Below are 24,398 nucleotides of genomic sequence, written 5' to 3'. Positions count from 1 at the left end.
TTGTTGTTGTTGTTGTTGTTGTTGTTGTTGTTGTTGTTGTTGTTGTTGTTGTTGTTGTTGTTGTTGTTGTTGTTGTTGTTGTTGTTGTTGTTGTTGTTGTTGTTGTTGTTGTTGTTGTTGTTGTTGTTGTTGTTGTTGTTGTTGTTGTTGTTGTTGTTGTTGTTGTTGTTGTTGTTGTTGTTGTTGTTGTTGTTGTTGTTGTTGTTGTTGTTGTTGTTGTTGTTGTTGTTGTTGTTGTTGTTGTTGTTGTTGTTGTTGTTGTTGTTGTTGTTGTTGTTGTTGTTGTTGTTGTTGTTGTTGTTGTTGTTGTTGTTGTTGTTGTTGTTGTTGTTGTTGTTGTTGTTTTTGTTGTTGTTGTTGTTGTTCTATGGTTCCAAACAAAACTGTTCGGATACGGAATTACATGAAGATAAGTGTTTAATATTTCTACCCGTTTTCAAAATCCAAAGAAAAAAAAATCTTCCTAATTGGGCTAATACTGATCTACACCGGTCCCGAAAGTGATTACAATAGTCGATTTTTTTCTTTTTGTGGACGATACTCTCAAATGCAAAAAAAAAATACTACCTTGTTTACTTTCAAAGAAAATTATTTTACTCCAAAAGATGGATTAAAACAGGTGTTTAAACAACACAGAAAAAAAAATGGAATTTACTGGTGGCGGATATCTATATATGACACAATTCATATGAACGTAACTCGCAAAATGACTGAATTTTACAAACATTATTTAACTATGTGTCAAGCATAATCCATTTTTTAAGCAGGCGTGTCTCAACACTTAAAAATGTGTTGTCTTAAGAGTAGTCTTGAGTTGAATTCGCCACCTTTTCTGCTATTTATTTCTACTCTACATCCTAGTTTGTCTCATATACATTGAAGTACCTAATAATTGAAATTATTGCGGGTTGCGAGTTGCGTTAATTTCATTAACGCGCTAGCAGTGCAAGCGTCACTTATTATTCATAGATATTACTAACACCGGAAATTCCTCTCCTTGAAAATTTTTTTCGCAAGGAATCGAATTAGTTGTATTTTACTTAGTATAGAGCCTAATTTTGTTCAGTAGAAAATCCGTTGGAATGAACTTATCTCAGTTAAAATTTTGTATGAGCTACGACGCGAACTAAATTCATTCGAGCTCTGTCTACTGTGAGAGGTAACATTTCAACTGGTATAAAAGTAATCCATGCGGAAGTGTATTCATGGCATCAACAAATATGTCCCATTTGAAATGGGTCGGCCTTGAGGTAACGACTACGTGACAAATCCGCTTAAGCCATTCACATCAAATGGCACCAATCCTGTTCGCTCTCGTTTCATACACCAGCAGAGCAAGAGCACCTAATGAAGATGCACGGCATACCGTTGTTGGCGCAGCAATAATAAAGCAATGAAAAAAGGACATTTCCTCTTTCCTGGCTATAACCATAATCTTAATCCGCTCGTCTAACCAGCTCTGGCTGGTAGCCCAGTTCTTAATCATATTTAGAGCAAAAATCGTAGCGTTTCCTTCCTCTGCCGCTACATTCGGTAAACAAACGTCACTTGTAGGGGTTTGCAGCTGACTGCCAACCAACCGCTGAGCTAACCAGCAGTGCCTGTCACGGAAATGCTTCCCCGGTCGAGCAGAGCACGTAGTTTGGATGGCTCACTACTAATGATGCTAAACTTTTTTTTTCCTGGCGTGCGTCAAAAGAGCTCTGCGAATGGAACACCAAACAAAGTAATAGCCAGCCACCGAATAGGATTAAATGGCGGCTCGGGCCCCTCAGCACAATCTAATTCTATTTTCCAAAACCACAACTTGGATAGTTTCACCACTGACTTTCGTTCTATCATGCGTCTAGAAATGGTTTCTGGTCGTAGAGGAACGTGCAAATAACGAACGGCCAACACAACCAAACATTCAACCTTCCGGATTTCTGTGGCAAATGAAAGTTCCTACATGCACGGCTCATATTCCCATGTTGTGCCCTGTCAAACTTTGTCAGAGTGTTTCGAAAGTAGTTTGTCACATAGTTGTTACAGAAGTCGCACCAATCTGTCTGTCGAGGAAGGCAGTGGAAGTATTTCCCCTACATCCGCATACACACACCCCCGTCGTACACCAGTTCGGCGCCACTGTCAGACTAGCTTTGCCAGCCGGTAGATGAAAGGAGGAATTTGATTTGTGTGTGACAAGAGCCAGATCCTAGTCTAAAGTTTACTCTCACGAGTGGCAGCATTATCAAACTGACTGAAAACACGTAATCTGTGTATTCTGACGGAAGAAGTAGATGAGAAAGACGATGGACTAGCAAAACGAACTGTTTGCCAGGAAACTGAATTGTGTACGGCCCTGTATAATAGAAGATGCGAACAAAGTTGTTTGCGAAGAACATGAGTGGCAGGCACGTATTCATTATGGAACTACCGCCAGCAAGACTTGTTTCGGTACCGCGCTCTTACCGCCTGGCCTGAGGAGTGTTCAAAAACTACGCAGCAAAATTAGTATTTACCAATTTTCCGAGAATCTATAATTCTAAAGTTCTCTTTACTGTATTCAACTTAACGCTGGCATCATGTGAGATCTAGACGCAAAAGTAACTGATTTATCTCGGGATCATATTATTGAAACAACAATGTTCAGTGATAAAAATGACGGTCATTTATTGCACCTAGTAAATAAATTATTTTGATTTAGTTTCAAAGAAATTTTGAGCTACGAATACCACATCACCATATTTTGGAAACTCCACCTGTCTAATCTAAGTGGCCATTCTGTTCCACCATCTTTTCATAACTGTTGCATCACGAGTGACCTTTCTACTATTCTTCAACTTCTACTTGACAATTACCCAATTCTTTTTCCTAATGGCTAAAATTGAGAACCGTTGGATGTGTCCTTGTCGATGAACTTAGTTCCATTGTTACGGCCCGCTCTAGTAGCAGCCTGCCAAAATTTAATACCTACACACTTAAAAAAATCCCTGTGATTTTACATCTTATTAGATGCACATAAATGCAGATGTGTGCTTCTGTGGCTCAGTCGATTAACAGACGTACTTGCGATCCAAAAATTTTCGGTTCAAGTCGCGGCGGTTGCTATCAGTGTTCATTTTTTTTTATTTCAACGAATTTCATGTCATGGAGTTTTCGACACAATATGTTATTACATGTTCTTACACGTGAATTTGCGTGAACTGCGACGCTCCATTTATGTGCATCTAATAAGATGTAAAATCACAGGGATTTTTTTAAGCGTGCGTATGAGTCTTCTTCGCAACAAAATCTGAACAGATTAAATTTTTTTAATAAAACAAATTAGCTGTCAGACCAAGCGAAAACGCGTTCACTATTCATTTAGTTGTACATTATTAGTCATTTTAAAACTAATAACAGTTATTTAATTAGGATACATGAAGAAATTACAAATGTTTAAGATTTCTCTAGCTGTGCTGACTTCTCTTCTACCGACTGTTTTTGTCCAAGATTTTTTAAATTTTCAATAGTTGTAGGTTGTGATACCGCGCTATAGATGGCAACTCCGGGTAGTTAGGTGGATTCGCCTCTTCCGATACAACATGGACTTCATTCGCTTTATACCATTCCGAAACATCTTTGGCGTAGTGACAAGATGCTAAATCAGATCTGAATAGCGGTAACAGTCGCTTTTTTAGGCCTTCAAAATATATTTCCTTATTTACCATTTCGGTAGTGATGAAGGCTTGCTCGACCTTGCGGACCGTTTTCTTCGTCCTGAAGTACTACTATACGACGTTTTGTTACATGACAATATAGAAAGACATTCCGAAAAGCTTCTTAAAGCTTTCCTGCATACTATAAGGTTCATCGTCCAGAAGGAAAACTTCGTCAAATATTTGCGATACAACTTGTAAGCCCTTAACATTATGTTTATCATTACTAGCCACAGTATATACTGAAAGATCGTATCTCTTCTGATATAATTGTTTCCCCTTTGCGTCCTTCTGGTGGTGCCTAAGATTCTTTTTTGTTCAGCTCCCAGCCTTCTTGACTGTATCGAAAGATTCAAAAACGCTATAGGCAGTGCTTCTAGGAAAACCAAACCTTCTGAAAGTTTTCATACGAACTGATCCCGATTTTCATTGTAACCGCGCCCAATTGTTTTACGCATTTAGTCTTCTTTCGACGTCACCTTCGATCGTAAAGCTTGTAGTATTACAAAAAATTGATTTTACACAATAAACAGACATATATTATTCAGTCTGCACAATTTTTTCACGCATTGCTGAAGTATTTCCAGAAATACACGTATTGAGGGGTGTCCAGATTTTGCCGCAAAGAAGGATTTAAGAACGTAACCGAGAACCCACACAGTTTCTTCAAAGATAAAACAGTTCATATTGATATATTGTATTGTTGAGATAACGATGAATCACTAAGTTTTCTGATTGCTCAATCGACAAGTATCAACGAGAAATTGCATACTCTAGAAGAGTCTATGATTGATTTTGTGTATCATTATTAAAATATCGTGATCAAGGTTCGCTTTTCAATTAATGTAAATCATCTGTCAATCTGTTCGGATATGATTTTGTTTTAATTTGAATATCAACGCGGTTTATGTGTTTATGTGTAGCTTATCAAGAAATACAGAAGACTTTTATTAACAAAAAAATTCTCATATGATAGAGAAAAGGCAATTCTTCTCCTCCTCTTTAACTGTTTGATGGTGCTTTGTTGAGATTTTACATTCTATTTTATTTTGTTTGCATATCTTGGTTCACGAGCACTAATTATTAACGGTTGCTTGATAAGTGATTGAATATCTTCTACTAAGCAAACCAATATGTCGATTGCTGTGAAATGGATAAAAGGCGAGTGCGTGATGTCAGAAACATAACCGGATTGACGTGAATACGAATAATATTAGCGCGCTGAAACTGAGACTGTGCCCTTACGCAACACAATATCAACTCCTGCGAACGACAAATACAGGTTAAAATTGTGTCTAAATAAAATACATATATAATAATAAACATTTAACCTAGAGTTGTCATACAACACAAAGAAGGATATTATGTGGAGAATATTATTACTAGTATTTAGAACCTAGAATCGTAACGTCTACCATTAATATAATTTGGTTAAGGTTTGAATTACTGCATTTTTAATGTCTTCGCAATCGGTCCTGTCTTTTACACAACTTTACTATTTTTTCAAAAGTTCTTATAGAATTTCAACTACCGCCTTTCTAGAGCGTGCATAGCCTTAATTAGATTCCAATTTTACAGTTTTTGCGAAATGTGAATCAAACTTCAATAAATAAACTTCCTTCTCGTCTTCGACTTATCAGTTGATATGCCCTGATGACATAATGTGCCTCGTAGGATTTGAGCTTTACGTCTGCTTAAAGCTTTATGTCGAACTACTAAGTGGCATGTCATATCTTGATTTCAAATTTACTTTGTAAAGTGATTGGCTGAACCGGATGCAATCTTCAAAATTTTTTATGCTACCCGCACGAGTAGACGACGAGCAATATTCTTGCCTTTGATCTCTGATTTCACCCGCGGCTTGTCAGACTCTTTACGTTTTTCCACTACGCATGAAGTCTTCTTGTCATTTGCAGAACAAGGAACAAGTTTGAACATTACCAATGATGACATGGATAAATGAATAACTTCCTCTAGAGCTACAGCACACTTGATGGTCTCGCCACAAACGCTCAGAAATTTTTGCCCAAAACCAAACGAAAATTGTTTTTTTTATTTCTATTTTATAGCATCAATAAATAATTAGATTTCACTTACGATGATCACAAAGAGCGGATACTTATAAATAAACACATTAAAAAGTTATGTTTTCTTACAAAGAGGTCTTATGATTTTGTTTTGAGTTACGTTTTGCATTTGTTAGCACAGCAAAAATAGCAGCTTAATTTGAACAGTTAACAAAAGCATAAAGTTCGACTCTACTTGAAAATCACTCAGGTTTATAATCGTGTAAGAAAGCCGCTGCCACGCACCCTACAATTTTAGCTCTGTTTATAATTAATAAGTTAGTTTAGAAACTTTTTCCCTCTCCAATACTTACAAGCGAATTTTTATTTCATCTTGCAACAAAATCGCTGAACTGGCGCAGCGAACGGTATCATAATGGTAATTACTCAAACTCTGTTGTGCGTACCATGGCTTAAAAGATTCTAATTATCACAGAACACTCAGTACATTTGCTTATACTCCATTCTCAAAATGAGACTACCACGACTCAAGAAAATTCTATATTTACGATTTCTTTGATGAGTTATACCCAGCTAAAGTTAGTGAATTTATTCTAAACATATATCCGTGATAAATGCAACTTTTTTTTTATTTTGCGCCTTTTTCGTGTTTCTCGATTCTAATAGCAGCTATTAAATTTTAGCGGTGTTTATATTTTCGCTGTAAATATGAATACAGTGCATGAAGCATCTATACAAGGCTGTATACATATGACCCCACGTGTGTCAAGATCGGTTGAGGCGTTTTCGAAAAAATGGTGCGAATAGACAGAAATGCGCTCTCGGTACGTAACGATTATTTCTTCGAAACGAGAAGTGGCCACCAAGAATAATTTTAACGCAATCTGTCCCTATATCATAGCTTTCAAATGAACAGAAGTTTATTCAAAACGGTTGAGATATCTAAAAGGATTGGATAGGAAACAGTACGAATTGTCAACTACGTCACTTGTATGTACAATGATTTAGTCCGAACCGGAAGTATGAAAAGTAATGGCTTGGTATTACATTCCTTTGGTGAAATTTGACCTTCTGTTTCATGACCGCATGACTGGTGCTACGATTCTACTCAGTACTGACACTAAGAATCCATTCAGATCAGGGCTCGAACATACAGGGTCCGGCACTCGAAGTGTAACAATTAAAAAGGCCAAAAATTCAGTTTGGAAAATTACTTTTACTTAATTCAAAGTACAAAATTCAAAGTGTAAAAATAATACAAAATTCAGAATCAATTCACTTTTGCTCAATATGACCACCTTTTGCCTTGACTATGGCCTTGAGACGGTCAAAAAACGAATCGCAAGCTGCCCGAATGTGACTTGCAGGTATGTATTTTGGCCCACTCGCGGACAATAACTTTTTTCAGCGCCTCGAGACTGGTGTATCTTTTAGTTCGGACTTTGCTCTCCAAAATGGCCCAAAGAGAATAATCCATTGGATTCGCATCTGGTGAATTCGAGAGCCATTGTGTGGACGTGATGAAGTTCGGAACGTTCTTTTTCAGCCATTCTTGGTTCACTCGAGCTTTGTGAGACGGTGCCGAGTCCTGCAGAAACGTCCATGGTCTGCCACCGAAATGTTTGTCTGCCCACGGCTTCAAAGCAACCTCCAGAATACTTTCCCGATAATATGTCGCATTTACCTTGACGCCAGGCTCGAAGGTTTGAAGTTGGTAACACTTCGAGTGCCAGACCCTGTAGAACAGCAGGCGGAAGTGTCCAAGAGTAATTTCAAATTATTAAACAACCCTCCTAGTTGCTCCTAGTGAGATATCTTTATGAAAATTTCGGATTGTCGGATTCGTCACTTAAACGATTATATCTCCGGAACCGGAAGTGACTCTTCGAACTTAATCAATGACCCAAAATGAGATTACAAATGAGTTTAAGGTTATTGAGATCGTTTTAGCCATCTCTGAGAAAATTGGCCGCAGAGAAGGTGCACACAGACGACTTGTTTTGCGAAGACACCATCCACGAAGAATAATATCTATTTGTGTCTCGTAAATTTCCCGTTTCGGACCATTGTCATAACGAAAAGTCATTATTTATACCTATAACTGTGGAGCACTATTAACAGATAGTAGAATTTTCAATACGCGTCAGTATTCTCGGATCAAAATAGTATGAATGAAAAAATACAATAGTTTCTGAGGACATGTTGTTTTGACAGGCGCCTTTTCAAAAGCGTGTAACCAGGTTTTCATATAAAAACTGACCCCAAACAAAAAAAAAATTGATATACGCTGTTTGAAAGGGTTTATATTGCAGATTATTTTCCCAATATTTTAACCCTTTAACTGCCATATTGGTGGAGTTGGGATGGTTCTTCTGATATTGATTTTATGTATTTTTTTTAGATTTTTAAAAAATGTGGACGGGTACAATATCATACTTTAAAAAAATTAATCATTCGAAAAACCATGATTCTCCATCAAATTGTCATCATCCGATGTAGACGCATGGTATTTAGTTCTAAAATTATATATCACATTCCCTTAAAACTAAATACCATGCGTTTCCATCTGAAACTTGAGTTCAGGGCTTCAGTATTGACGGTTGTAATTCGTTTATAACTTGCATCTTGCGGGATAGTCTGAAGGTTACGAGGTTAGCTATTAAAAGTCCTAAGAAATACTGTAAACCAGATAGAAATTAAGTCGAAGCGCCTGCATCAAGTCCCGAAGACCCAAAAAGAACGTATTAATTCGCATTGTCGATTTTCTATACAAACAACATGTTCTTTTAAACTTAATATTTTCAGTTTTTTGCTATTTCCTGTCCTTTCCAGTTCCCTTTTTAAACAGTTTCTGAAAATCGTATTGTTTTATGGCTTTAATCGCAATATGTAATTGCTAAGAATGAATGAGAAACTGAGATATGTATAAAAAAATGAGTTTCAAACGCAATCGCAAATATAGTTCATCGAATTTACTTGTACTTAGTGGGTTTTTTCTGGTGTTTCGTGGAGAACTTTTCTCACCTATCATCTCAAGCCCTTTCATTATGCATCTAGAAGTCGTCTCCCTGTTAAATGTTTATATACTCTTATGAACAGGAATTCTAAGCTCTGTCTAAAAAACAAATTTTTAATTTATAAACAAATTTTCAGACCAGCCATGCTTTATGCAGTACCAATTTGGTCAAGTTGTTGTTCCACCAGGAAAAAAAATCGCTTCAAAGAATTCAGAATAAAATTCTGAAAATGATTTTGAAGCGTCCTCCCTGGTTTAGTACAAATGAGTTACACAGACTCACAAATATAGAACCATTAGATGTAATGTCACATAATATTATAAGCAAATTCCGACAAAAATCGATGCAATCTTCAATTGAATCGATTCGCTCTCTGTATTAGTTAGTAAGTTAGTATATAAGTTCCATTTCCCCATTACACAATACAAGTAGGTTTAGAATTTTCCCTACACAAAAATCTCAGAATTGCGGAAGCAAATGATGTCATCATGGTAATAACCAAATCATGTATTCAATAGGGCTGAAAAGTCACCACTTGTGGCTGAACACCCAATTTAAATCTTAATAATTTAATTTTAACTCATATTCCAATAAATAATTATTAAGTCGTCTCCATACAGCTCAGACTATGGCCACTCTTTGCCTCCATTTGATCGATCCACTTTACTAGCTATGATTCTCTTTTCCTTGAGCCTTTCGAATCACATTCGAGAACCATCTTCAAATGTTTGCCGTCTGTTGATCATTTTTTTATGGTGACGTATTACTTTTTTTGTAACCGCGATCATAAGTGAAGGAATACGTAGAAGAGTTCATCAACTCCCACGATATCGTCGCCACGCGCCATTATTCGAGTAGGAAGGTGTTATATTTTAAAGCCTTCTCCTCTCATATATTTTGTTTCGATGGATTCACAGTCAGTCCGATCTCAGTTCGATTGACCCGTCTTTATGAGCTTAAGCCGTTTGACTATAGCTTTCTTGTTGAGCAATTTCAGGTAACTTGGCTATTCACACCATGTGATACAGAACGTCGACGAACATTTTACCTTAAAACTGAAGTTTTTTAGATTTCGCTAGATTTCGAATTTTCCTTGATTTTGCGAATACTTTTTTCTGCAAAAGAACTATAATTTTTACTAAATATAGATATTATTTGATTTGAATACAATAAATGTAAAATAAATATAAAATGATTTATCAGTTAATAAATAAAAACTTTAAACCGTATAATAAAACCTAAATATTTGTCAATTCATTAGTTCTGATTCATGTTTCTCTCACTGGTCCTTCCTTATGAAAATTCTGTCTTAAGCGATGAACTCAAGTTGTAGATGGAAACGCATAGTATTTAGTTTTAAGGGTATTTGATATATGATTTTAGAACTAAATACCATGCGACTCCTCCGGATGAGGACAATTTGATGGAGACGCATGGTTTCCGAATGATTTATTTTTTTAAGTCTGATATTATACCCGTCTATATTTTTTTTTAAATCTGAAATAAATACAGCGTAATATACTCATAAATAATTTATTTATGGTGTAAAATCTAGAATGGTAAAAAATTGTGAATGCGATAAAAAAAATCGAAAAATTTGAACATTTTTTTTCACATGAAATACATTTTGAAAAATTGAGAAATAAATTGGGAAGGTTTCCCACAATTCCTCAAATATTCCTGATTCATTTCAATTTTTTTTGCTAAAGAGGTTTTTGAAAAATTTTAATAAAATGAAAATCAGAAGACCCACCCCAACTCCACCAATATGATAGATAAAGGGTTAAAATTTTGGGAAAATAATCTCCAATATAAACCCTTTCAAACAGCGTTTATCATGTTTTTTTGTTTGGGGTCAGTTTTTATATGATACACCTTTTGTTTTCGATTGTTAATATTCCTGTTATATCAAACGTAACATCATAAATTTTGTTCAATGCCGTGAGGAATATTTTCAGAGATTCATGATAGAATTTTCGATACTGTGATGACGGTTTTGAAAAAGTGAACGACATATCTGTTTCGATGTTCAACTGGCCGAGCAATTTACTATTTTGGAATTAGGTTCAGGTGGCACGATCCTTCATTTATCCGGAGATTTGTGTCTCTAAGGCTCGCTTATGTGAGCTAACCGAATCAACTTGAATGATTTTGTGTCAGAAAATCCGCCAAAACCATGTCAGAAATTATCCCGATGAAAAAATTGTTACAATGGGATTGTTTGATAGGCAAAAGAAAGGCTGTACCACATCGTAAGGTGGATTAAGAACTGGTTTTTTGGGAACGGACATAACGTGATGGATAAGACAAGCACCTTTCACGCAGCCTACCTGTGTTCGATTCCCAATTTTTCTGTCCTGAGAGCCAAACGACCACAATGTTAAAGTCTCTCTAATGAAATTAAAAATAAAACCGGGGTTTGATATTATATTCTGTTGTTTTTTCACGCAACTTGAAGTCAAAAGAATAAAATAAATTGATCTGTTGAAAGGTAAACAAATCGATCTCAAGAAATTTGTAGCAATATTTTCTGCTATTGAAATAATTAAATCTACGGCAAAAAAGTACTTAGTCCACCTAGCATTGAGATGATACCCTTGTTTATCATTCCGCATTTAAATCCAAAAAATTGCAATGAAATGTTGTTACGTCGATAGTGATTTATGTTAAAACATGTGATATCAAACGGGTTTTTAAGCTTTTATTACAAACTTCAGAGCTTTCGAACAAAACACTAATGAAATTCTGTTTACATTACAATACACTATTGATAAGTATTGTTTGGATATATTTTGTTTTTTTTTTGTTGTGTTTTCCAATGTGAAATTAATGTTTTCTTATAGAAAATTTATAAAAAATAGCTGTCTCATCTAAACTGATGAACAAGTTTCAATTGAAAGCAAAAATTGTCCGTTATGCATAGGATAGTTGTGAATTATTTTACGACGCCGCGTAGTGAAACGAATCGCTCGTAGAACGCCTGGCGTTACGAGCACTGCGGAGTCGCGCAACACGTTCGTACATGTTCATTCACGGTGGTCGTGTTCATGCCCCAAGTAGCAAATGTAAGTTATCAAAATTACAAGATGTTTTACACTTATTTTAGAATTAGTATTTATGTTAGATATGTTCAAAAAGATTTTCAAACATATTGAAATCGGTTGTGCAATTTATGACTGTCGCTATACTACATCTAAAACAATTGTGCAGCAAATCACCAACTTACTCAAAGTGCACTAGAAGTTCTGCAAAGCTTTTCGCAGCGTCATGTAAAACGGGAGTAATTATAACCAACGGCTGTCATAATTGTACCGGAAACAATATACGTCGGAATTGCTATACATCTCTTGATGCTCTTCGCAAGGCAAAAATTGATAAACCGAATTGAGAACCTTGATGTAAAACAATATTTTTCTCCTGAGTTTGCATAGTTTTGGCTGCCTCATGAATTTTAAGGTATGTGCGTGCAGTTTTCTTCAGTTTTAGAAAAAGAATGATATAAAATCCAAAACTTACATAAAAGTTGTTCAAGATTTATCTGAGCAGACCTGATATCACTTTTTTTAAAGATATTGAACGAAAAGTTTCGTTCATCATAGTTACTCTCATAGTTATATATTACCGCTGGAGTAACTTGTTTTTGCAACTCCAGCACATGGGCTTACCAAAATAATACCTACAGTGCATATCACAAAAGTCGGCCATTAGTTTGATCAAAATCGCGCATAACCATTGTATGGCTAGTGCTACGATCCTACTGACACTAATGCCGTTTTCGCTTGATGCCAAACCTAACCCAGCTTCAACCCAAACTGCTGTCGAACCGTTTGTTTGATGCCAGATTCGATTTCACCAACTGCAAAGCAGTTACAGTAAGGAACACGAGTTAGTATCATTTTGTTAAATCAGGTTATTTTGTTCTAACTTTACCTTACTTACCCAAAGTCATGTAATATATAAAGAAATTTCATGTAGTATAATCAGCTGGAAGCTTTCTCATATAGAAAGACGATGTAATGACAGTGAATGCCTACTTTTAAACCGAGGCCCGGAGGGCCGAGTTTCATATGCCATTCGACTTAGTTCGTCAAATATGTCTGTGTGTGTACGTAACGTTTTTTTGCACCAACTTTTCTTGGAGATGGCTGAAACGGTTTCCACAAAATTAGATTTAAATGAAAGGTTATGTGGTCCCTGTGATCCCATAGAAAATTCCTGAATTTAATCTTGATCCAAATTCCAAGAGACCAAATGGCGTGACCGATTTTTACAAACTTAGATTCAAATCAATGCTCTTATGGTCCTAAACAAAACTTCTGAATTTCATTTGGATCCGAATTCCGTTTACGGAATTACATGATAAAGAGTGTTGTATATTTCAAACAGTTATACAGAGCAGTGATGAAAAACACAGGAAAATGGGATAGCTGCGGACTCAAATCAGGTTCAATCGGTAGGCTTCGACAGTTTATGGCCAAACATATCCATTCCGGCTAAACTAATCTCCGTTTTCCGGTTCCGGAAACATCGGAAATAGTGGTCAATCTAAAATGGAATTTTAACAAACTTAGGATGAAAGGCATTATGATTCCATACAAAACTCCTAAATTTTATCCGGATCTGACTTCCGGTTTCGGAATTACAAGGTTATGAGTGTCCGAAATTTCAAGCCGTCTTACTAAAAGTGCACCAGTAGGTGCATGCGGTGGTACGGAAGAAGAAAACACAACACCACCTATACGAACAAAGCACACTGTGTGTGGTGTTCGATTTCGTACACGCAATAAAAGAAACTAAAACCAACACCAAAGCTCAATTTTGAAAACACAAGCGAGTTCGTCGGCACCGAGCTTACATGAGTCCAAGCTTTCAACCGTTTTAAAGAAAACGGCATCACGGCATAGGCGCGAATGTCTGTTACCGGTGTGTGATTTTTGGTGAGGAAAAAATGAAAAAATGAAATAACCTTCGTATAGTTGACGAGACAAAAAGTATGAAATTTTCGATATAGATTGTAAAACTTTTCAACCCTGTAGGACTGGCTATTTCATGGCTCTGAAAACGTACTACAAATTCGACAGTCTCCCGAAAACAGTTATCTAAAATGTCCAATATGAAACATGCATCGATTTCTCGTGAAATGTTAATGAGAAAAACATCATTACACCACTAGGTGGATTAAAACAGTTTATTTCCCTTTTTCCAATTAGTAGAAAACGCTATTTTTACCTTCTTCAATGTTAGATATGTAACATTGATTTAACAAAGAAATATACTGAGCAATTTCAGAAATGCTTCGCAGATCATCAGACTCGACCTTCTCCGATTTAGAAGAAACTTTGCACATGGCTTCAGTATGGCAAACCATAAGTTTTGAACCGATTGAGAGGTCAATCCGACTCACAACTGATTTTTAAAAAGGGCGAATGTATTTTTGCATTTCACATAAATTGCCTTTTTCAAATCGTTGTAACTCGGAAACCGTTAATTGTACCAAAAAGGCGTTCAGGAAGAAGTTTTAGGGAATCGATAGGCCACTCTAAAACAATATACACTGAAAAAAAATTTTGATTTTTTTCTCAATAATTACAAAATTATCCGAAAAAGTTCAATAAAAAAAAGCATGGTTTTAATTTTTTTTGATAATTTTTATTTTAAAGCTGTTATTAAAACCTACAGATTGATGGCTATCCCATCAGTTACAGTTAAAACAGTTTACGAATCTCGTTGTAATTCGGAAACCGTTCATCGTACAAAAATGGCGTCCAGGAAGAATTTGTAGAAGATCAATAGGGCACTCTAAAAAAAATATACACTGAAAAAAATTTAAGTTTTTTCTCAATAATTTTAAATTAAAAAATAATTTTAAATTAAAAAAAAATTAGGGTTTCGATATTTTTGATAATTTTTATTTTAAAGCTCTTATCGACAACTACAGATTGATGTAGTTGTCGATAAGAATAATGTAATAATTGTAGATATAGCAAGCAAATAAACAATGAATGGAAATATGAAAAATGGTGTTATAATTAAATATCCAAGTATCTCAAGAACAGCTACTTTTAGAAGAAAGGATATCATGAACAAATTTATTGCCTTTTACCGGTAGAATAATATTCTACTGTTTAAATGATTATCTTTCAACGAGAACTTGAAATTTCGAATATATCTGTACATTGTTTTAGCTGTAACTTCTTCATTTTTCAAAAGGCACGGATGGGATAGCCATCAATTAGTAGTTTTTAATAACAGCTTTAAAATAAAAATTATCAAAAAAAAAATTAAAACTATGCTTTCTTTTATTTAACTAAATCAAAATTTTTTTTCAGTGTATATTTTTTTTAAAGTGCCCTATCAATTCCCTACAATTTCTTCCTGAACGCCATTTTTGTACAACGATTTGAAAAAGGCAATATTTGTGAAATGCAAAAATACATACGCCCTTCTTAAAAATCAGTCGTGAGTCGGATTGACCTTTCAATCGGTTCAAAACTTTTGGTTTGCCATACTGAAGCCATGTGCAAAGTTTCTTCTAAATCGGTCGATTCTGATTTTGTCACTTTTTCGTCTACTCATTCCTGGAATTACTCTACTTTCAAACATTTTTTATCAGTAGTGTATTGGAATACAAACAAAATAGCGTATAATTTTCTGGAATTGAATTTGACAATGTTAAAAGGTGGCCCACTTATGAAATTCTTACCTTCATTTCATACCACACTCAATTAAAGAAGTCAAACTAAGAATCTCATTGGCAAATGACTTTATTGTTGCAATTACTTAAATCCGGTTCAAAATAAACGATATAAATAAATACGCACAAATCTCCGTTTACGAACACTTCTTTTACGTTACCTCTTTTTACGTAACTCTTTTTTCACGAACCAAATCCCAATAACGTAATCTTTTTTTACGAACCAACTCCCAAATAACGTCAACAGTTTTTTACGAACAAAATCCCAAATGACGTGACAAGTTTTTTACGAACCTACTTCGTAAAAAGAGATACAACATACAATGCAAACGATTTCCGGCTCATTTATATTCCATGGAAACTGCTACAATATGGCTATTTTTTGAACGGGTTTAAAGAGTAGATTCCGGAAAATGATGTTTGAAGTATTTTCTAAATCCAAGATTGACATCCAACACCCGGTTTATTGATATTCCTCGAAAACCCTTACAATATGGTTGTTTTTTTCGAGGCTGTTTCGAAAACGAACGACTTCTGATTCATTGATATTCCTTGAATATGAATATTTTCGGAACGGATATGATGAAAAGACATCAGAAAATGAAAGGCACTTACCTTTCGAAATCCAATATGTCGACCTTCGGTTTACCGATATTCCTTAAAAACCCTTAAAATAAAAGTATTTTCAGAACAGATTGGATACCAATAAACTATGTTTGAGCTCGTTTCGAAAGTCAATACAATGACTTCCGTTATATCGACATTTCTTGAGAACCATTACTAATATTGTAAGGGTTTTCAAGGAATATCAATAAACCGGAGGTGGGCATTTTGTATTTCAGAACCATTTTAAACATCGTTTTCCGACATCTTCTCGTCATACCCTTATCGAAAATATCCAAATTATAGGGGTTTCCAGGGAATAGCAATAAACCGGAAGTCGCAATCTTGGATTTTGAAACGATCCCATCCATTCATTTTACAAAACTTTTTTTAAGAATCAAATCCCAAATAACGTGAACTTTTTCTACGAACAACCTCGATTAACAAGCCCCCGTTTAGTTCGTAAATGGGGGTTTCGGTGTAGCAAACTGCTCTTGTGTGAAAGCATGTTCACATGTCCACATCTGGAGGGCTTCCCGAGTAGAGTGTGAGATTAAAAAGAAAACTCAATTTGATGTTGTGCTGTTCGTATATATTGATTACTTAATTTGCTATCGTTTTGGTCGTTTTAACGGTTAAAAGATCAAAATTGAAAGCAAAAAAAAATGCTGTGTGACGTCAAACTGGAAACTAGTTTTGCTCTCAGTGAAAGCACATTGAAAATTTAATATGATGTAGATTTTTCTCGAAATGACACGTAACGAACATAATCTAAAAATAGAACAGCCAAAACTAGTGCGGGATAGTATACATTTAGGCGATATTACTCGCAAGCAAGAAAAAAGATTTTTGCAATCTCCATATTAGTCGCAAGCAAGAAAAAAGATTTCATGCAAATCTTCTCACACTACCGCGAATCTTTTCAGTAAATTTTTAGTTCTTATGTAGACTTATAATTTACGATCATTTGATGCAGAATTAGTCGTGTGACTCAAAATTATAAAGATTTAGTTAGACGGTTACTTCCGAAAAGTGTATTAAAGATCTAAGATCTATTAGATGATTGATAGAATACTTCTCATAGTATCTAGCGTTAGTGAGAATATGAAGTTCTAAGCATTTATAACTAGGAATGAGAATTGTTTTGAAGAGGTTCTCCGACACAGTTTGTGGGCTACTTAGGAATATACATATTAAACATATATTTTCTTGGTGGCTCCTCTAAGCCACTAAAGTATTATTAAGAATTAGCTATAGGTTCTGAAATCTGAGTTATGGGTATTTTCAGAACGGGTTTGGCGAGTAGACTAGAACCAGGTCCCCGATTTCTGGATGCACTGAAAAAGATGGTCTAAAAACTTTGGAATGAACTTCGCGACGTTGTATGATAACAAATATCGAAACATTTTTTTTACTAAACGCAAAAATTGTTACAGGATCGGATACTTAACGTATCTAGAAGAAAATCGATGACGTCAAATATATTTCTCATATCAAATTCTGAAATAAGAAATACGGTAGACGATCAGCGAGATGGGAATGCCAAAGCCACTATTCAGATTGACCTGCTTCAGACAAACGTGGTACCGATGATCGCCAACTTATCTAATGCCTCACAGACGTGTGGTTTGACACCAATATTCTCGTGGTTAAAAAGAAAGAGCATTATTTGCATAAAAGTTGAAAAAATGTTGAAAAAATCGCGGTTCTTCGCGGTTATGGTTGTGGTCAACTGCAGGATCTCGGCAGGATGTCAAAGCATGTTTGTAAAAGGCAACAAAGGATTGAAGGAATAATTCTTCCATAGAAACAAAATTTTGTATTTTTGTGCTGCCATTTGAAATTTGCTCTATTTCAATGGATTCACTAAGTTGTTGATTTTCATTTTTTGAGTTTCACAAAACTTTTGCCTTTAAACAACAAAATGATAACACAATGTGATATTAATTGAAAATTTGATGAGTCGATATCATATTATGATTTCAATCTGATGTTGCTATCATAATCAAATATCAATTTGTTCTAATTTTGATGTTAGACTTTACTCGGGTTCGGATGAACAACATAACACTGCCACGTCGTAACTTGGAATCTGCTTTTATTTCTTGCTGAACTTAACTCTGAGCCTAACATACTAGTTCACAAAATTACATTTATATGTTCTATGAGATAACAATTTATTCCAAAGTTTGGGGAATTCTAAACCCATTTTTTTAAATATATAAACATATAAAAAAAATAGCATGTCAGTTATATCCACGACATCCCGCCTATGTCATCGAGATTACCGTACCGTCTTGCTGATTATCAGAGCTCAGCTGGACTTATTATCTTCTGAAACAAAAAAAAAACTAGAAATCACGTTGCTAAACTAACCGTTCGAATCAATAAGTTTCGTTTCTGCAACGTTGTTTGTGCACATTCCCAGCCACGATGGGAAAATCTACGATGTTATCCGACTGGTGCTCAAACAACAGTATCAAAAGCTGCACGTATTGCTACTGACTCGTATTGATTTGTTTGGTTGTTACATAATTGAGTTAGCCTGAATGATAGAGCCTAACTCAAACTGATTTCAGGCCGAGATAATGGGCGGATGGTGAATGGGTTCCGATAAGATATATTCGAAATCATACATATATTGGTTGTGTAAAAAGCAACTGCGAAACCCCTCTATGGCCTTGTTTGACTATTCCTTTGAGGGAGGTTGGATATACTCTCATTCGGAAGAGGATAGGAATATTTTTTTTGCTGAAATTTATTTAAATTTTTTAATATAACGAATTAGGTCTCTTATACTACAGCCATGGCTGGTTAAATGATTTCCAGAAAAGAATTTTTCTTGTGTTGAAAATATGAAAGGAAATTTTTTTACCTTACAATGAAGGCATTATTTTCCAAATTATGTTACGTACGTGCTGCTACCTACTTCTGCTTCCATTGTCATAAATTGTCTTACTTAGATTGTGAATGGTTTATCAGTTAACAAAATATAAATTGTTTTACACTAATACAAACTGAGTGAACCTTTCGAAATGCAGCACTCTCTTACTACACATTGTACGGGGAGTTCAATTTTGCTTCTCTCAATTCAAAGCAAACCCTTTGATAGTGTCACGGCATTCGACAGAATGCTAGTCGTGCTGACTTTTCCATCAACTACAAGCTGCCGCATCGGGTGGAAGGAAAATTGTCTAAATAACTCCGTTATCTAGATGAGTTGAAAAGTGCCATCACTTTACTTTGATCGTATACACAAAAACTTATCACACCAGTCCAGTAGCTGGTAGCTGCAAGCTGATGGTTTTTCTGTTGGTGCTGGCTGGTATGCGCTTTTGTCTGTCACGCGACAGACAGAATGACAGTGACCAAAGTCGTAGCATTCCGGTGGCAACCGAGCGTACCGAGCGCAATCAACGAGTCACAAAATTGGTACCCACAAACTGCTGTCCCTGAGACTGTTTCATCGGAACATTTTCCCACTTTGTTCGAATGACACAGAAGTGTGAACCAACCTCCAACGATCAGTCGGGTGGTCCGAACCGAACATTCGCTGAACATGCCGGGCATTACTATTAACATGTCGCTTTGTTTCAGTTCAAATAAAAGCTTTTTTTTGCCGATGCCAACTTGTCAAATCCTTCTAAGGAAGCGGAAAACGAAAAAAAGGAACTCACTGCGGGGGACGAAATTGTGCATCAATCAAATTTTTAACTTGTGTCACTCGCATTCGCAATTCCGGTTGAGCGGTTAGTTGAAAGCTTTTTTTTTGCCAAACTAATTTCATCTGACAAAAAGCTGAAGCTCGAACTATCCTGTCTAACCGAAGTAGAAACACCTCTTGATCTACGGATGCACCACCCGCTGGAAAAAAAAGCGAGCGTGGAACTGAACTTGATTGCAGTGCAATTGCCCACTTATTCTGGGCTGACTTTTTTAACCACTGGCTGCAATACGGAGGCTGAGATGAACGGGCGTCACAATGGTCTGAATGGTTGAGCTGATGAAGTATTTGAAAAATGGAAACCCGGATAAGCGTACAAATCCGTACCCGATCAGATGGTAATAACAGAATTATAACAATTGAAGTAATTTATTTCAGAAATATTTTGTAACAAATTTTGAAATATTTTTGGTTGGTAAGCTGTTAAAATCACCCCGGTGGTGCGATTGTCATCTGCATACAATTGGCTTGAAGCCGAAATTTTTGGCTTTTTTTTTGTTCTAGTTCGCTGTCAAATGCTGTGTTTAAGCAGTGTTCACATCTTTCTTCATGCGCTTGCACCAACATAAGGAAATGATTTCGATGGAATATAATCGAACTATAACAAACCACTTTTTTTCTTATTCTAAAAGAGGTCAAATTACTTTTTTTTTGCAGAGAATACTAGACAAGAGTTATATTTATATTGGGTTTGAAGAAATTAACTTTTGACACCAGTGTGGTTTGATTGTATGGTATGAACGTAGCTTAACATATTGTTGACAACAACGCCACCAAAACAAAATGCGTCGGTTTCAGGAACCAGCTTCCATAGCAGGGGGGTGGTTAAAATAACAAAAATCATAACAAAAAAGACTCTAGCGGGACCAAAATCATAACAGATTTTGAAACGTTTATATCACAATTATAATTGGATTTGATATAACTACAGAAGTCCGAAAGCAGAAATTTATAACAATAGTAATAAAAAATTAGATAGCAAATTTAACACAGAAAAACTATATCACACCTAACTTTTAGCATCGTTTCAATTAAAAATGTTGAATGATTTTTTAATTAAATGAATAATTTATTTAGTGATTTAATTTTTTCTTTTAGTTTTTTGAAATTCTGATCATTATATTTCGATATAAACCAAAAGCAAACTCAGTTTTTCAATTAATGAATCTTATCATGAGTCTTGCTAATGAAAATAAAACATCATAACTGATTTTGTTATTATATTGTTGTTAAATATCTTAAAATAACAAAAATTGTTATACATATCAACTGTTTGTATACTTGTACGGAAAGACCGAAATCTGCATTTTGGCGAAAAAATTAGTTAATTTTCTGATTTTAGTTAGTTATTTTTTAAGGAAACTAAAAAAAATCTTATTTTTGATAATTCAGAATTTTTAATTCTCATTCCCTTAATAATAATAAAATATTTTTTGAAATGGCTATGATTTTAATTGATTTCACCAATTAAACGTGCTGTCATTTCTTAGCTAAGGCACACTTCATTTCCATTCAACTAATTTTTTAGTTGAATTAGAGAAATAATACGTTGTCTTCAACCAACATAAATGGTTGAATTGGCTTCTGCATTTGCAGCCGACACTGTCACCGAAAAAACTTTAACACCGTAATGGCTACTAGCCACTAGATGGCACAATACTACCGAAAAAAATTTCAGTCGCGGTTGTCTTTTCTATATTGGCAGGTATAAATACGATGTTGTTTTGGAGAAAAATACATGAACGAAACATAAACTTCTTTTTGAAAATTGTTCTTCTAATTCGCTGTTGTCGTGAATACGACTTACTTTACTATGGGGTGCCTTTTCAAAATTTACCCTCTGAGAGAGTGATAAGTTTTTGATCGTGAATATCTCTTGTTGTGTCTAACGAATCAACATAATTTTTGCTACATGCCATCGGAAATATGATCACAATTTTATGATAAAATTTTCAGTTGTGTGACATAATTTCAAACAATTCAAAATTAAACTTTTCTGAAATGTTTGGTATAAACGAGTATCAAAGAGGATAATTCATAAGGCGCGTTTGCCTTTCTCGTATTTTGAAAGCTCATAGCTCAGCGATCTGTTAAAGAATTTATATAATCTAACTACCAATAGAATCGAAATTTTTCAACTTAAACGTGTATAGCAAAAGCATTGAAGTATTTCAATAGTACACTATTGAAAAACCTGTCTCATTTGATCCATGTCAACACCAGCCAATCAGAACGCGTTCTGAGGAAGAGAACAAAATATCTGCTGCTGTACAACAATTCGTTCAAGAAAAATGTTCCGAAAAGTGCTGAATATCGTAGTGAGTTCCACAATTTGGTCCTTCTGAAAGGCAGGAATGAGTCCCGTACAGTATCCTGACAGTTTATTTCAATAAATTATGCATATCCGAAATGAAATAATCGACATTAAAATTCTGTATGCTGCTATTTTTATAGCCGTAAGGACCGCCCATTAGTGAAAAAGCTACAAACAAACCTCTCAACAAAAATTGGATTAGTTTGGATTCTATCGCCACTGCGAGCAGATGTATTTTGTGTTCTTTGCAAAGCTAGTTTCGCTTCCGACAAGGGCGATAACGTCACATCTGCCAGTTATTTGCATTGATGAAAAAACAACGGTGGAGAGCATTACACAAAATCAGCCGTTCTAATGGCTCAAAAGTTTTCTAAAGAACTATTAGGATTTCTTGCTCGCAAATCGAAGGGAAATATCCTCAGTTTAGTGCAAATCTAGAACTGTTTGATTTGATTTGTGCACTTTTCGCTGTGTGAAATTCACAGTAATCTAGATCAAGTGAAGCCTTCTTTGTTTTTGCGAAAAATGTGGAAAAGAGGAATTCTTGCATAATTCATACAATTGATCAACTAATTTATATTTGGAAGTGTTAAGGAACATGTCAGTTATTTTCGTATTCACGACATCCAGTTATGTCTCTGACATTACCCACCCGCCTTTTATTTTTTTCATTCGACTTCGCGAAATTTCTCTCTCACTGAAAACTTTGAGCACTCGGAAAACAAAAACCGAATACAAGTAGTACACCGGACGGCGTAGCCCGGAAGGTTGGAAGATACTAAAAACATCATTTGACATATACAATTAAAAGTGCAACATTCGAAACTCACTTCACTGTTCCGCCTAAAAACGTTATTACGCACAATCGCTTCAAATGCGCACAAATTCTGAATAAATACACTTTCCACTAACAGTTTACGTCATTTTTACATATCGGTTAAGAAATTTATATATGGATATATCGTAACACATGCGAAAAACATCTAAACAATTTGCTAGCAGTTTCAACAAGACTGTCCTTTTTAGCTTTTTAATGGATTGTTTTTCTTTGACACTTCTCATGAGATTTTGGCTAATAAACTTGTTAATAAAACCAATTTCATTTTTGTTTTCTTTGTGCTGTTCATCAGCAATGATGGTGATACATGAATAGAAACAAATTTTCTGATTTTAATAACAAAATTAGTTGTCAATGAGAATTTCGTGTTGGATTGAAATATTGCTGGTTTGTGTCCAGGATAGTCGCCAACTAAACACATTCTCTAAAAATAAGAGTGTTTTTCAGTAAAGTAAATTCTCAATTTGAACTAATTTCATAGTTATTTTGGAAATTTTGTTGTTAAAATCAACTAATTCAAAAACAGTAATACAAATTAAGCGCAGAGCTGATTTCGGTCGTTCCGTGTGTGTTATGATTTTGTTATGTGCATCTGATCGGGTATTCAAGGAAATGTGCGAGCATCTAATGAGAGCTGTCAACTGGCGTTGACGGTTTGATGATCGCATCATCACAAATAACAATGAGTAGTAATTCGAGTTCATGGTAATGAAGTCAACAATTTATGGAAAGAGTTACTCGAGTCATTCAAATTGTATCACTTTCAAATGACTGTAACTTTTCTCCCATTGGGTATTTTCAATGAAGATTTTGGTCAAACTAGTTTAATGTGTAATGTTTGCATTGTGTAAGTGACAGCAATAGTTTTGCAAACGTTGCGAAAATAGATTCGAGTTGCGGCGTACACTAATTTTGCTCAATTACCTTGACAATCCAGATTTCGTCCCATCGCAGGAAGCTAGGTATTGTACACGGAAAGACCGAAATCAACATTTTGGCGAAATAATTAATTGATTCTCTGATTTTAGTTAGTTGTTTTTTGAGACAACTAAAATAATCTTACTTTTGCTAATTTAGATTTTTTAATTCTAATTCCCTTAATAATAATAAAATATTTGTTGAAATGGCTATGTTTTTAGTTGAATTCACCAATTAAACGTGCTGTCATTTCTTAGCTAAGGCACACTTCATATCCATTCAGCTAATTTTTTAATTGAATTAGAGAAATAAAACGTTGTTTTCAACCAACATAAATGGTTGAATTGGTTTCTGCAATTTGCAGCTATATGGGGCTATGTCACCGAAAAAACGTTAACACCGTAATGAATACTAGCCACTAGATGGCACACTAATACCGAAAAAAATTTCAGTCGTTGTTATCTTTTTTATATTGGCAGGTATAAAAACGATGTTGTATTGGAGAAAAAGACATAAGCGAAACATAAACTTCTTTTTGAAAATTGTTCTTCTAAATTGCTGTTTTCTTCATTCGACTTCGCGA

General features: G+C 35.1%; 2 protein-coding genes across 2 annotated transcripts in view; one reads left to right on the top strand and one right to left on the bottom strand.

Annotated features, from left to right (window-relative positions):
- The window catches only part of LOC131439588 (protein O-mannosyl-transferase TMTC1-like), a 667,156-nt gene that overhangs the window by 185,550 nt on the left and 457,208 nt on the right, over window positions 1-24,398 (top strand). The window lies entirely within an intron of this gene.
- Window positions 13-24,398, bottom strand: part of LOC131433904 (putative uncharacterized protein DDB_G0271606) — a gene marked incomplete at its 3' end in the record, with an annotated part of 76,037 nt that continues 51,651 nt past the window's right edge. Inside the window, exons 2-3 of the mRNA XM_058600511.1 lie at window positions 7,392-7,443; window positions 13-383 (exon numbers count right to left, since the gene is read on the bottom strand). Of these exons, the coding sequence (XP_058456494.1) occupies window positions 13-383; window positions 7,392-7,443 (423 nt within the window). The remainder of the gene's footprint in view (window positions 384-7,391; window positions 7,444-24,398) is intronic.

Source organism: Malaya genurostris, chromosome 3, assembly GCF_030247185.1.
Source record: "Malaya genurostris strain Urasoe2022 chromosome 3, Malgen_1.1, whole genome shotgun sequence".
In the NCBI taxonomy this organism is placed as follows: Eukaryota; Metazoa; Arthropoda; class Insecta; order Diptera; family Culicidae; genus Malaya; species Malaya genurostris.
This window is presented reverse-complemented; position numbering and strand designations above follow the sequence as displayed.